Source organism: Spinacia oleracea, chromosome 2, assembly GCF_020520425.1.
Source record: "Spinacia oleracea cultivar Varoflay chromosome 2, BTI_SOV_V1, whole genome shotgun sequence".
Classification (NCBI taxonomy): Eukaryota; Viridiplantae; Streptophyta; class Magnoliopsida; order Caryophyllales; family Amaranthaceae; genus Spinacia; species Spinacia oleracea.
The window spans coordinates 91636441-91650530 of record NC_079488.1 but is presented as its reverse complement, the minus strand read 5'-3'; the positions used below and the strand labels follow the sequence as shown (position 1 = coordinate 91650530).

The window sequence follows — 14090 nt, the reverse complement described above, 5'->3', positions numbered from 1 at the left end:
CCTGGTCCTCCTCTCCTCTCTGCGGTCTTTTGCCAATCCTTGCTGCTTCTCATTGAAGAGGAAGTTTTGCATGATGGTCATGGCCGCAGTGAGCTCTTCCCTAGTTGGAATCGGAGGTCCTGCGTTTGTGGCGGTCGTAGCTCTGCTTGGCTGTGACCTCGCCATCGATTGAGGGTGCTCCTCTTCGTCAGATTCCGAATCTGATCGCACTATCATATCGTCATCATCGTTGTTGATAACATCATTAACCATTTTGCAGAAAGAGGTGGTTAATGTCTTTCAAAAGGCTTTGAAGTGTTCTTCCCCACAGACGGCGCCAAATTATTCCGGTGTTGTAAAGATGGAAACAATGGGCTTCGAATGAAGGCCCTTTTGTATGTGTTGAAGATCTTGCTTGCTTGAATGAGTAGAGGCCGAATTCACCTGCACAAGAGCAAAGTCACTAGCCTCGGGGGTGTTTCCGAGGAAAGCCCCTCCGATGCCTAAGTAAGAATGATGCTCGGATTCTAGAGAGAAGTTCTCTAGAAGAGTAGTCTTAAGGCGATAAATTGGACGTACCTTGAGGTGTGAGCCTTGGCGGCCTATTTATAGTGTTTGCATAATAAATGCCCATAGGTCATTTATTGCTATTGGGCCTTGGGCCTTGATGGATAGCTGACTAGCCATTGGTAGGTTTTGATGTTATTTGTTTAGAGCCATTGGGCTTTGGACTTAGTGGCCCAATTGAGAATCAATTGGGAGCCCAAACAGCGGTTATTGCTGTTGTATTGTGTAAGTTCTACAGAGTGCTACTATCTGTTATGGAGTATTTATGCTTTCTAAGTTTTGTGAACAGAAGGCATTTCCTTATATTTCCCTACAAAAAAAGATGACAATTGTACTGCAAAGTTAGGGTAGTTAATTCTTGTCTGAAGTATGGAGTACATTTTATTTGTTACAACACTACTCCGTTTCCCAATTCCTTATATGGTACAAAATGTTCTATATACAGATTTCAAGAATGATACAAAAAATTGGAAAATTATTGACCTGTCAAAAATTAAGGATACATGCCTAAATATGTACACTCATCTAACATATGAGCATTGTTTCAACTATCCTGGGATCAAAATCCTTCCTGGTGATACAAAAAATTCCAGACTGCTCTTCAACTTTTTCAATGAGAAGCTTTAGAAGTGGAACTTTAGAAAGAGTTTTGCATGAACCCACCATTATCAGCTTCTTCTGCAAAAACAAAGATGAAGGTTTTAAGACAGGCAGCTAATGAACAGACGCTGCTAAAGCTTAATGCATTACATAGGCCTAGGTTTTGTAGTCTCTGAGTTGATTTCCTACACCGAAAATTGATTTGGCACTCCAACAGTGAGCACACTTTTCTGTACTACTTCCAATAATAAGGGAAAGTGCCTAAACTAATATTCAGAGTGTAGATATATAACTTTCTGGAAACCTGATATTGTCAAAAAGAAATTGGAATTAAATATTCCACCACGTACTTGAGAATTGAGATTTATAGTCCAGGTAAGATAGGTTTTATAAACCCTCTCTGCTTGCTGGTGATCTCTCGACCAACATTTGTTTTAGATGTATTGCTAGCTAACCAAGCAACAATATCCTCCACAACCCCAAATGGATTCAACGGGCATACAACAGGATTTCAAGGATTAGACCAAAGAATTCTACCTTAGCACGTGTCAAAGCCACGTTGATTCTATGCCAATCACCAAGTAGTGAAGATGAGCAGTTCCTTGGATTTCGAGATGACCTAACAAAGGACAAAATTATGCAGTCCTTGTCCCGTCCCTGATAGACAAAACAAAATGTATAAGAAAACAAAGTTGACACTTTGTACGTAGTATGTCTTACGAATAGGTAATCATTGAGTTCCTTGATGAATTGACAGACCATAATCAAATAAAAGGGGCTACGAATCAAAAGAAGAAAAATTATAATAAAGGGTTTATAGCCTCTCAATTTCCAAGACTGCTCGACTGCATGAAGGATTGTTCATGTACTTAACATTAGAATTTGCAGGCAGAAGCAAATTAGTTCAAGGAATTTTAAAGTAAATACAGGGCAGCGATCCAGGAACAAGATGAAATCCTTTCCACAGAAATATGATTGAATGTTCTAAGGAAGTGGGCAAATAAAATTTTACTCAGACCCGGGTACTCATTTTGGACACGGAAACATGTCCATGTGTTGGAGTTTACTATTTAACAAATTATTTCCGTGATTTTGGTCCAAATTGAAGTAAAAAGTGTTCATTAACATGCCGGGGTGTCAAAGTGACCCAGATACTTTTCAATGCAAAACCAGTGTAACATGCAGCCAAAGATTGGTAGACCCTGCATTTGTGTCACAAAATATCTACTACTGTAGCCTAGCTAAAGTTCTAATGTTGTCATATGACACATGATCTTCTGCAACTTGGTAATACAGATTCAATTATCCTTCTCAAATCCAAATTCTGTAGCAACTTAAGTCAAAGTTTCAAAACTCAATATTCCAAATTATAGATATTGCAAAGCATATGTATAAACCTGATATTTATCAATTGTGTGGACCTCCACAGCTTCCATATTCAGAACATGTTTGATTAGAGTTGCCTGAGAGTTGTAAGGGGTAATGATTCCGATTGTCCCCTTTTCAACTCCATGATTAGCTAATGCCCCTGTGACCTACAATGAATAGTGAAAATTAGGGGCAAAAAAACAATGCATTCTGCCACTGACAAGGCAGTTAACAAATCCTGTATTTTAGCAAAGTATAGCCGAGGATAACCCTAATTCTAACCTCTGCTACAATATGAGCTTCAATTGGGTTATTCACAGTCTTCTTCTCCTTTGTCTCAAAGGCAGGTAAGATATCTATGCAATGAATGACCATTTCGTAAGAGACAGGACACATCATCAGTATTTAACTGGAACAAGAATTAAGATTTAGCAGACCTGTGTTGATAAATATTACTGGTTTGGCTACATCTAAAACCTGTCATTATAAATAAAAATAATTATTGCAGCGAGAAAGTTAATGATTGAACAAAAATGTGTAGTTAATCCAAAATACCAGTCATTACCTCCTTTAACCATGATGACATGGCCCCTCTGTTTGATAACTTAAGCTTTGCATTTTCCACATCTGGAGAACCACAACGCAGTTTTTCACCATATATAAGGGCATTTGACAATTTCATGACACCTGCAGACATACGATACTGCATGCAAGAACATATGCATATTCAGTTTTGTTGGTACATCAGAAATATACAGGACACATGAGCAGACTTCGCTAGGAATTCAGAGACTGACCTGACTTTGCAGTGCTGATATTGCTTGAGGATGTCCTTCTGATAGCCTGCGAAACAAACTTACAGACATTCCATTTTCTCGAGCCTCTGCACTCTATTGAGATTCTAAATAATTAAGCATCCTGAGAGGGAAATGTGATGCAGATGGATTGAGAATCATATGGTATATACCTTCACAAGTGGTGGCAGCTGATAATGGTCTCCAACAAGGACAAACTTTGAAGAAAACATCAAAGGCCCAAGAGATACCTAATAACATCAAAATGTTAGTGAACATCGCATCCTTTATTCTGCATAACCAATTTTACAAGGCTCAACCCGCAACCAAAGGTAAGAGATCCTTTTCTTTCCATGACTAAAATAATCCAACAAGTTTTCTCATTTGATACACGCAACATGCTGAGAAAAGTACAGAATTGCACTGAAGCTATAAGCCTATAGTCAATGAACATATGGAAATTAAGGCAACTTAAACTCCTACGGGGCAGTTCATACATAGAACTATGGTACTCTACGCAAAGCCTCAGACAAATACACAAGGTATCAGAAGCAAACATGCAGTCATCTGGAAGAGCAAGCTATAAGGGTATAACCCAACAACTCATACCGGAAGGCTAGTCTGTCCAGCTTCGTCAATTATGCAAACATCAAATTTCTTATTTGTGAGCAAAGGACTAGTTATTCCGAGACAAGTAACCGCAACAACTTTGACTTGATCGAGCTTCAATTTGATTTCATCCACACTATGAAGGTCCATATCTGTCAAAGAATAGTTTCAGAGATTATCCTCCTCAGACTGAAGTAGTCTTTGTAAAAGATTATAGTAACTACTATGAGCAAAAACCTGACAGACAATGCCCTTGAACTTCCTTATGCACAACTTCGCATCGTCCAATACGTACAAAGTCTATCTCCTGAGAAATCCAGCCTTCAGTAAGGATGAGAGAATAACTATAACCATAGCAACGGATGAAACAGTATTTGAACTAGTACCTTATTTTGGTTGTATAAAGTAAAAGAGTATTTGCTTATAGAACCATAACTAGGGGGAAAATCATGAATATGCAAAATAGCAAACAAGATCTCCAAAAACGAGCCATAAACTGATGCAGAATAGATGGGAGTTCAAACACTGGGACTCATGAAATCCATCAAATACACCCCAGTAAATCTGTTCAGACTCTTGATAAAATCAAAAACCAACCACAAAAGTTGATAACAAGGATGACCAAGAGCCAGGCTTTTCCAAAACAGTTGGGCTTGCCTCAGCTCATAATAAACAACAGTGTATAAAAGCTGTGGGATTAAACCAATATAAAGGTATAAATATGAGTATTATAAAGATCCCGTGTATTGGAGAAAAATCTAGAAGACTCTAAATTCATAAAACTGAACCAGTTCATATCCAACATAAGCTCAAGCTTAAATTATGTGCCTTAAACTGGGCTCAAGGCCAAACTTCCAGGTCCAGGTAAGATACTTGATCCCAAACTCTGTCAATACTGAATATCATAATAATATATTTAATATACTAAAAAAAACTCTACAGCAAATGTAGTCTGTTGATTCTGTTCTAAATGAAAGGGTGAAATTATAAATAACTCAAGTGTAACTACCTCTTTATGATAAAGCAGAAATGGAAAGCAGTTCTCAAAACTGAACAAAGTCCAGTTCCCAAAAAACAGGAACAAAATTCAGTATGATTTAGTAAATGTGCTAGACAACGGTCACAACGCACACATTAATCATGGAACTGCTAAACTGGGAGACCAATTACATTCTTCTTCTTTACAGGATGTAGTAAAAACAGAAATAACCTGAGTTTTTAGTTTGATAAGCAGATTATCTACAGCCGAGTTAGTGTATGATGTAAGCAGGACAGATGCTCCTCTCATCAACAAAGCCTTGACAGCGTATACCATAGTGGACGTTTTTCCAGTCCCAGGCATTCCCAGAATAAGAGCGTAATCTTTAGCTGTGAGAATCTGCATATGGATTTAAGTTTACTTCATTTAACAGGAAATACCAGCACATGAAATAGGCACGTCGGAAAACAGAGGGGGGGTGGGGGGATAAGAACCCATCCAAACACAAATTTCACCTTGATAATTGCCCTGCGCTGATCAGCATTTAAATTTTTCTCAGACCAAATGTAGGATATAGCAGGATCTTGGCTAAGTATAGACCCACTGTCGAATCTAGGAGCCTAGAGACAGCATTGTTGAATCAAAACACTAAGATCAACTACATCAAATTAAGGACAGCTACAGAAATAACTAAGACCCACCTCGAGATCCACAATTAGCTTCCTCAAACGATCACTTTGTGCACTTAGCAGAAAGAGCTGTACCATGTTGAACCTTGGGGGAAAAGTAGCAGGCATTGAGTGTAATTGGACAATTTAGCCATTTTATTGACACAAATTACGATAGTGGCAGCACTTCCAGAGAATTACCTCATGGTAGCGAAGGATGTAGCAAATTCATCCTTCTCTATCCGCCAGACTTCCTGATATAAATCCTGTGACATTGAAGCTATAGTACTCCTTGGAAGCCGCAAGCGCTTCGAACATGAAATCTAATTTTAACAGGAGAAAAATGTGCAATGAGGACATTGACATTGGGCACAATTCGAAACAATTAGATCATGCCTCACAACAAAACACCAACGTAAAACATAAAAAAGGACATTAAATCTGAGAAGTCTGTCCTTACTGAAACATGAGAGCGACTGATATCTGTGATAATACCACTTGCAACTGCAAGATTGTTGGACTCGGTGCTCAATATCTGTTTAGGAAACATGGAGAATTACAATATGTGAGAAACTGTATAGAAACATGACACATCAGAAGCAAGACATAGTACCTAACAAGTGTAAGTTATCAAGATGTGTTTTATATTTTTTTTTAAAGGTGGACGATATGCAGGCTCAGCAGAAAAAGGTAAGAGTAAACACAGGACAGTGTTATCGGTGGTTCGCAACAAAAAAAATTCCCTTTTCTTTTAGGACAGTCAAGTAAAACAATGGGAGCATATTGAAAGGCATGTCCACTAGTATCAGAGAAACACTTGAGATTGGAATATGCAATCCACAGAAGACCCAATTTAAAACACACAATAAAATTCAGTTGTTTGGCAATCAGGAAGAAAAACTAAACCGAATATACGAAGGAAAAAACAAATTAAATATTCACAAAATGATCATAAATGAGACTTCTAGCTATCTATCTGAAGGCTTTAACACGTTATTACATTCAACAGATATGCAATTATACAGTAGTTCAGACTTATTTGCTATTCAAAGAGTGAATGTGTATGTAATTTATAGTGTGCTCAGTACTACTACATCAGTCCCAAAATGTTCAGTAGAAGTTAATAAAATATACTTGTAGGAAGCGTCAATTACTGCAAGTTATTTTGATATGGATAAGTCTATTGCAAGTTCAACCATGCTTATGATAAAATTAACTATGTTTTCAGACAGTCAAATATTGAAATTTTCATAATCTTTTTTATGACAGAGTACACGACATGGTGAGATATACCACACGATCACCACTGCGGAGACTGGAATGCAAGTCATTCTCCGCAGAATTAGAATCTTGATTAAGCACTCTCTGATTAGAAACGGGATTGTCCTTGTGCACAAAGCGATATACAAAGCGTTCATCTTTGGAACATGTTTGCAAGTGAAGCTCATCTGAGGCGTCAAGAACCACCGCAGAGAGGCAGCTGGAGAAATTTTCATTCTTTGAAACATATGATCTCCCATGCCCAAATTTGGGAAGCTGAAAACCGTATAACAATCACAAAAGTTCAGTTCTTAATTCCGGCATTATAAATAGTTACTTGCTTACTGATAATAATACATACTAGTGTATAAAGTTATAAATAACATATACCTGCAACTCTTTAGCTTCTAGGTCAATTAACTTATCCCATTGTTTAAAGAAAACTTTATGAGTGGTTGTTAAATGATCTGTCAATGACTCAAAAAGGTCTCCCAACCCACTGCTCTCAGCACTTCCACCATGCACCTATTGGCAACCAGCATCAGAGTTAACATAGATGTTGCTGACAAGTTTCGGTGAGATATTAAAAAAGAATATCAACTTTGGTGAGATATTAAAAAAGATTATCAACTTTGTAAGTAAAGCAAAATTAACCATGCGTAAACCTTCCAACCAAGTAAATTTTTTCTTAACCATCAGACTAACATCCATATCGCATGAGACAAAGCTCCAAACCTAATATTGGCTCCCATTAAACAAATCCAATCCTACTAGCCCAGGATTCTTTGCTTGGGATCATTCTCTATACTCAGTTCCCCTTACGACTCTACTAGTATCACTAACCAATTAACCATTAAAAGAATGTGATCATTGTAGATTGGTTTCTCTTCGTTTTTTTATGTTGAACGTTCAACAACAGCGAGAGCCTAAGATGTGTGCACAAAATGTGATCTTATTGTCTAACAAGTAAAAAGGAGCTAATACAGCATATTTAGACACAATTTTTCAGATTCAGAGAATAACTTGATTTCAGAAATTAAATCTTTATCTTTAGTCAATGGCCTGAAATGACCAAAAGTATTTCAAAACTATGATCGCTGTATAACAGTTTATAATCATGAATTGTAAGAAGGGGGAAAAATGCAAAAAGCAGCTCTACATTGAGCAAAATAACAACTTGGTACTAAGAGGTCACAAACAACCATCTAAAAACACCCACGTGATCTAAGAATATTAACCATAAATAAATTGTCCGTAACTGATGTATGAGAACACTCCAACCCAGCGTGAATATTTAGCACAAAAGAATCATTTCCACCTATATTGTTGAAGTAAAGAAGTGATGAGTTCACAAAAACAATTGATTAAGAAATCTATGTACCAGTTTCATGGGCTGAAGAAGTTAGAATTTACCTTGTGATAAATGGCACAAGCATTGAGATGGCGACAGCTTCTACACATATTTATACTCTACAATATTGGAATTCAAATCAGTGAATTACTAAATTCAGTAAGCCATACGAACTTAGTAAATTCTATCCACGGTAATACCTTGAGCATCGGTGGCAATTGCTGCACCTTTGAAGCCTTAATGATGCTATGTGCTAGTTCATTGCGACGTATGATCAGTCCAATCAAATCTGATCTCCGCACATTTGATCCCTTAGCAAAATTTGTAGCATTTCTTCAGTAAAATGCACATATGGGGTTTATATGACATGACAGGAATTTTCAACACTTACCAACGTCTGATCTGTCGACAGGTAATATAGAAGAGCAGAATCAATCTTCTGCATGTATCTGACCAGCAGAGGATATATCAGCAAGAATATTTTCAGATACCAAGATTCTTGCAGAGAATAAAGAAAAGCAAAGTATATACCTTTCAGACAAGAGAAGAGTGTATAGAATCAATTGTGCTGAGTGTTCTGTCAAGGCCTGTTTAAGACAGCATTCAGCCAAAACAAATGTATTCTGATTAAAAACAATTTTGATATTTACAAGCATTAAACTTGACAAGGGCCCGTCCAAAAAAAAAAGCTTAACAAGAAGGGAACTTGCCTGTCCACTGGTTGCTTTACCAGTTTTGAACTCTAGGGGCATGATCTTTTCATTAGTTACTCCGGAACTTGAGAGAACTTGTACTCGAAGGGAAGCATCAATCATTCCTTTCAAGCCATACTTTGGTGCCCATGCCATTTCCTCTATATCAACTACCTGCTGACAAAAATCTGGTTATTTTCGAAGTAGGAGCAAAACACAACAAAAAGTAGAAAATGCAATTGCACTAATGCACTATACAGTAGCATAATTCAAGCATCATCGACATTATATAAAGAAATAAATTAAGTAGCTGCAATGATGCATTTCCTATGGTTGAATTCACAGTTGTAAAGAAAAATAAATGACTGACATAAAATGAGTCAGCAATTGCAAAAACATAATTTTGTTGTCAGCAGCTTTTAAATGCCAGGTTTCACACTTATATTGAGTCAGCAATTGCAAAAACATAATTTTGTTGTCAGCAGCTTTTAACTGCCATTCAGGTTTCACACTTATATAAGGGTGCAGCGATGAAGATAAAGTGGAAAATTGATATTCCAACAGTCAAGTTCAAGTGTTCAACATAGATGTCTTACATCACATATGCTCAGTTTCATCGGTCCATCATTAGGTCCAAAATCAACTGTAGGTGCATTGGAAATCTGCAACAAATTCGAAACTTGATCAGGGATTTTTTGCCTAAAACCAAAGAACAGAAATCCAAAGAAACATAGACCAAACAAGTTCAGTGCACAGCAACAAGATGATAAGATTGACAACAACTCCAGAATTTTGCTGCAGCATAAGCTCATTCCACATAACACCTCTACTCCGGCAAACCTGATATTTTCCGCAAGTAACAGCTAGGCATTTTGGAAAGCACTAGCAAAGGGAAGCTCTTACTATAGATCAAGTCCTTCCCCTAGATTTTATATTTATAATTTGACATTTTCAGAGATAAAAAGACTGCTCAACCTGAGAGTCCCGAAAATGTTTTATCCAATTGCACATCCTTGGAATTGCATCATTCAAGGTTTCACGCATATCTTTCTCCTGTACTGCAAATCAACACATTAGATTGTTGTGAGCAAAAGCTATGAGATTCTCTCCTAGAAGTTCAGCATGATGAAAAATGAAGATAACACTTAGGATAAGAGAAAACATTAAACAGCTACAAATCAAGAATACAGCCTTCAAAGGGAATAGAAAACTGAAATCAAATTTTAAAGATCTCACCTCCACATGCATACAAGCCTTCAATATTTTTCTGAAGAACAATCTTTGCAAATTCCTGAAGCGGCTCTATTGTGGGATTCTCCATTAAAAGCCCGGCCTAAAAAATAGAGTTTCCAACATCACAACTACACAGGCTTTAGCAACCTAATCCTAATTTGATCTTAGTATTGAAAGTCTAAACACAGAAGCCAAATAAGGAGCAGGACCTGAAAGATTTGGTGCAGCAAGGTGCCAGTTAATGCTGCAGTAGAGGTTTCACCACCTCTCAACCTCTCATCCAACACTGCTCGTCTAGGACAACTGAAACTACCCGCGATCTAAAGGGGTGTCAGTTTCTTTTGAAAATCCTTCTCGGAGAAAATTGAATCACATTAAAGCTTGAGCCTACTAACCAAATTCCACACAATTGAGCTATTCACCCAAATAATGCATAGATTTGACAAAAAGAAGAAAAGATTACCCGAGTCCCCGAAAGTAGTAGGTTTGGGTGTATAACAAGAAGATTATTGTCATGATTTACATCACAAGTTCCCTGGTTATCAAATTCTCCAATAACTCGTACGGAGTCTCCAGGCTCAATCACACTGTAGAACCTGCATCAGAAAGAACATGATTAACATCTAACTATTTTACACACAAAACTCACCTTTTTTTCCCCATCTCATAAGATCAAGAATTCTACTAGTTTAACTACAGTTCGAAATAAAGTAGTCAATGGCCACATATTGTAGCTATGTGGTGAAATGGCAAAGTGCAAAGGATATCTTACTAATGTGATTGGTACGTTGGAGAATTTAAAGGATAATCAAATACCGAGTTGAATGTTAGCATGTCATAACTTAAGTATTTAGAAGAAAAAGTCACAGACAATCACACTGTATCAGTCAGAATGTAAATATGCAGCTTAGTATCTCCATATGCAGATGCTTTGGTCAATTTTTGTTAGCAATAAATGTCCACTATACAGTGAATATACGGAAATTGATGGGGGAAAAAGTCAGAGGAGCAGAAGAATCTCAGCCTGCACTAACAATCATAAGCCAAAAAGAAAAGGTGGCATCAAAATTCAGTTGTATATAAGTTTATGGCATAAATCTACTCATCACATAGATATAAACATAATAAATTTGAGAAGGTTGCCCACGTGACTACTAGTTGTAAGACTTGTAACCCAAAGCAAAAACTAATTGCTTACCAGTCATCCCACAGATGTACACACTGTTCCTCCCCACTTAGCTCATTTAACACACGGAGAACCTACACGGAAGTTAATTGATTAAGCTGCATTTCTGTTTGACCATTGGTAGAAAACATTATCATATCAAATCTTGAAATTACCTTCAACGAACACTGAGCTCCATCTGAAGTAGTGGCACGTTTCTCAGTGACCTACCAAAAACAAACAATGCACAAGACCATCTAAATCCACAGACAACAGCTCCAACAGATGCAAAAAAGATAAGAAGGGGTGGTGGACATGGGTGTAAGAAATGCAGTACCCTTAGAAGAGCATCTGGTGTTCGACACATACCTCTAAAACAAGAAAATAAGGATCAGAAAATCGCAAACTAGCCTCCTCTTGTGCCTTCATTGCCACTTTATTACTAGTTGACTTAACCTTTACAGGTCTCTTATCACTGGTTTTACTGCAAATACCAGATGAATGTATCTGGTCTTCAACTGAAATTGCATTCTGTACTTGATCTAGAAGTTCAAACAGGTCCTGAAAAGATCCGTGTATAGATAAGATAACCATGTGTTTAACAAATTAACCATTTCAATAGTTGCTGTTAATTTTCTCTAAGCACATGTGACATTTTAGACATAAAGACTTGAAAGGTAACCACATAAAACCGTAAAACGCATTACAATCTTAGGCACCGTAGAAAAAGTTAAGGAAAATCACCTTTTTGTGCTGCCTAAGTCCTGTCCATTCTCTTAGACCGTCTTTATGAACAGCACTCTCAGCAGGCTGCACTAGATATATGAACCATCACAAAGACAGTCTCGTGAAAAATATTCAGCTTAAAACTAGACGCCAGGGAAAGCTTGTTACCTTGTCATGTCGATATGATAATGAAGGTGGAGTTCTAAAAGGGCTCTGAGAACTAATAGCATCTGAATTATCTAAATCTGGCACATTGCCATATTGGCCACCCGTGTTTGTAGCATGACCATTACTCACCCTTTTAAAGACAGTACCATTTGATATAGAGGTTGACTTTTCAAGTGCCTCAGGTGTTACTGTTGGCATGGCCTGTTCTTCATAAACCATTCCCTCCCTAGAGTGCCACTTCTGAAATTTCAAACTTTAAAGCATTGAATAATGTTTAAAAGATGGATGAGAGGGAGTCAAATATTCAAATCAATATTCTTACACAATTGTCAGACAATTTCTGGAAGCTGGAAGAATTGAGCCTTGAAGCATCAGCTAAAGCTTTCACCACATCAGGAGCAAGCTTAGAGATGGCTCGAACGCGCTCATTCACAGGGGATATCCTCCATGTCACCTCTTCTCCTCCGTCATCTTGGCTTTGCTTTATCAACTATATCACCATTACCATCACATATAAATGAAGTTTGAAAAACCCACAGCTTTATCTCATGACTTCCTATGTGTGTCTCTTAACAGTTTGAAGGTTAAAGAGTTGAGTTATTGCATTGGTATCCAAAACTGGCAACTATTATTACATTGATACTCTTAACTAGTAATAGTTCATTGAGAATTCAAGCGACACATATCATCGAACTATCGAATTAGACAAAATTTGTTGAGTAGACATATATTTTAGAACAGCAGCAATACTTTAAAGCACTACAATCAAGAAGCAGACAAGCACCGGAATGCATATTGTTTAGAACATTACCTTGCAAAGTTTGCGACAAATTAACCGCGAAACTTCGCTTACAGTTGCAAAGCATTGAAGCTAACTAAGTGGTGGAGATAAACCAACATTACCACAGGCATTTGACAATCAAATGCAACATAATGTTCAAAAAATTTATAATAATCATCCCTCTAGGTTCAATTTACACAGTTAACTCGCACTATCATGCTCCTATTATGATCAAATAAAATAATTACCATTCCAGGAGAAAACTTGAAACGTTTTCTAGGGTTGCACTTTGAAATTTCTGGCGAAACCTCAAAAACATCATCCGAATTAGTCAATTCCACCAACAAATTTTCAGGCGGGGTATAATCAGATCCTAATTTCGACCCATTTTTAGAGCTTTGACCATCAGCGGAAGAGGAACCCAAATTCTTAGAAACCCTAATTTTCTCAGATGCTGCAATTCCACCCCTTTTCAATTCCGACCCATTTTTAGGGTTTTTATCAGAAGCAGCTAAACCCACTTCCTCGGTATCTTTTCGAACCTTAATTCGCTGGGAAACTCCATTTTCAACCCCATTTTTCACTCCCTCGCTTGGCCTCGAATACGACCTGCTTTCGGCTAATTTCGATCCATTGGGTGGTTCCGAAATCAGAGAATTGGAACAAGGTTTAGGGTTTTGAGGGGAATTAGCAGAATCATCCTTTGTAGGGTTTTGGGGGGAATTAGTAGAATCATCCTTTGTAGGGTTTTGAGTAAGACGCCCAAAAAAGCGCTGGATACCATACTTAGAAGGCTGAGAGTTGGTGTTTTGAGTGGTTTTCTTGGATGTTGAAGATGATGAAGCCTTTGACTTTTTCCTTGGGGGCATATTTCTATGCTTCACTCTCTTAAGTCTTAACTCTCGGTTTCTCTCTCTATGGTTGGCTATGGCGGTCTGTGGGACTCACAGAATGTACCGGTTTAGCTACTGAGGAGAGAGATAATAGGATAGAGCGGGAAGAAGAGTCGCATTTTAATATTTTGACTTTTTATTTTATTTTTCCCGCCAAATTATTTAGGCTAAAAAGGTTTTTTTTTTAGGTAAAATATCAAAAAGTACCTTCTTTTTGCCCCACTTCGTAAGCTTACTTCCTCCGTCCCGAAATACTT

The 14090-nt window shown here is 37.5% G+C and overlaps 1 protein-coding gene across 3 annotated transcripts; it reads right to left on the bottom strand.

Moving 5' to 3' along the window:
- Window positions 1-875: 875 nt before the first annotated feature.
- On the bottom strand, window positions 876-13928 carry LOC110792527 (DNA replication ATP-dependent helicase/nuclease JHS1). 3 transcript variants are annotated; one of them, XM_021997347.2, is made up of 34 exons: window positions 13189-13925; window positions 12482-12649; window positions 12160-12399; window positions 12010-12075; window positions 11635-11826; window positions 11442-11492; window positions 11299-11360; window positions 10564-10696; window positions 10310-10420; window positions 10104-10200; window positions 9843-9925; window positions 9464-9529; window positions 8886-9041; window positions 8707-8762; window positions 8567-8624; window positions 8376-8486; window positions 8238-8294; window positions 7215-7349; window positions 6858-7100; window positions 6025-6099; window positions 5766-5887; window positions 5598-5670; window positions 5412-5516; window positions 5128-5295; window positions 4155-4224; window positions 3918-4069; window positions 3482-3559; window positions 3312-3404; window positions 3080-3217; window positions 2952-2991; window positions 2797-2870; window positions 2544-2681; window positions 1684-1803; window positions 876-1224 (listed from the first exon to the last, which is right to left on the bottom strand). In XM_021997347.2, exons 1-34 carry the CDS (start codon window positions 13807-13809, stop codon window positions 1072-1074), a joined length of 4305 nt encoding a protein of 1434 aa, XP_021853039.1. In that variant the 5' UTR covers window positions 13810-13925; the 3' UTR covers window positions 876-1071. The 3 variants fall into 3 exon arrangements, 2 of the variants coding, with proteins under 2 accessions (XP_021853039.1, XP_056693295.1); XM_056837317.1 differs by lacking the exon at window positions 5412-5516 and having other exon boundaries at window positions 13189-13926; XR_008928264.1 differs by lacking the exons at window positions 876-1224; window positions 1684-1803; window positions 2544-2681; window positions 2797-2870; window positions 2952-2991 and having other exon boundaries at window positions 3312-3397; window positions 13189-13928.
- Between the last annotated feature and the right edge of the window lie 162 nt (window positions 13929-14090).

Excerpts from the sequence above, each read along its gene's own strand:
- LOC110792527 (XM_021997347.2), bottom strand. The coding sequence starts at position 13,809 with ATGCCCCCAAGGAAAAAGTCAAAGGCTTCATCATCTTCAACATCCAAG. Across the intron at positions 10,421-10,563 it reads TACTACTTTCGGGGACTCGG|ATCGCGGGTAGTTTCAGTTG; the intron begins GTAATCTTTTCT and ends ACACCCCTTTAG. Across the intron at positions 8,295-8,375 it reads AATTGCCACCGATGCTCAAG|AGTATAAATATGTGTAGAAG; the intron begins GTATTACCGTGG and ends CCAATATTGTAG.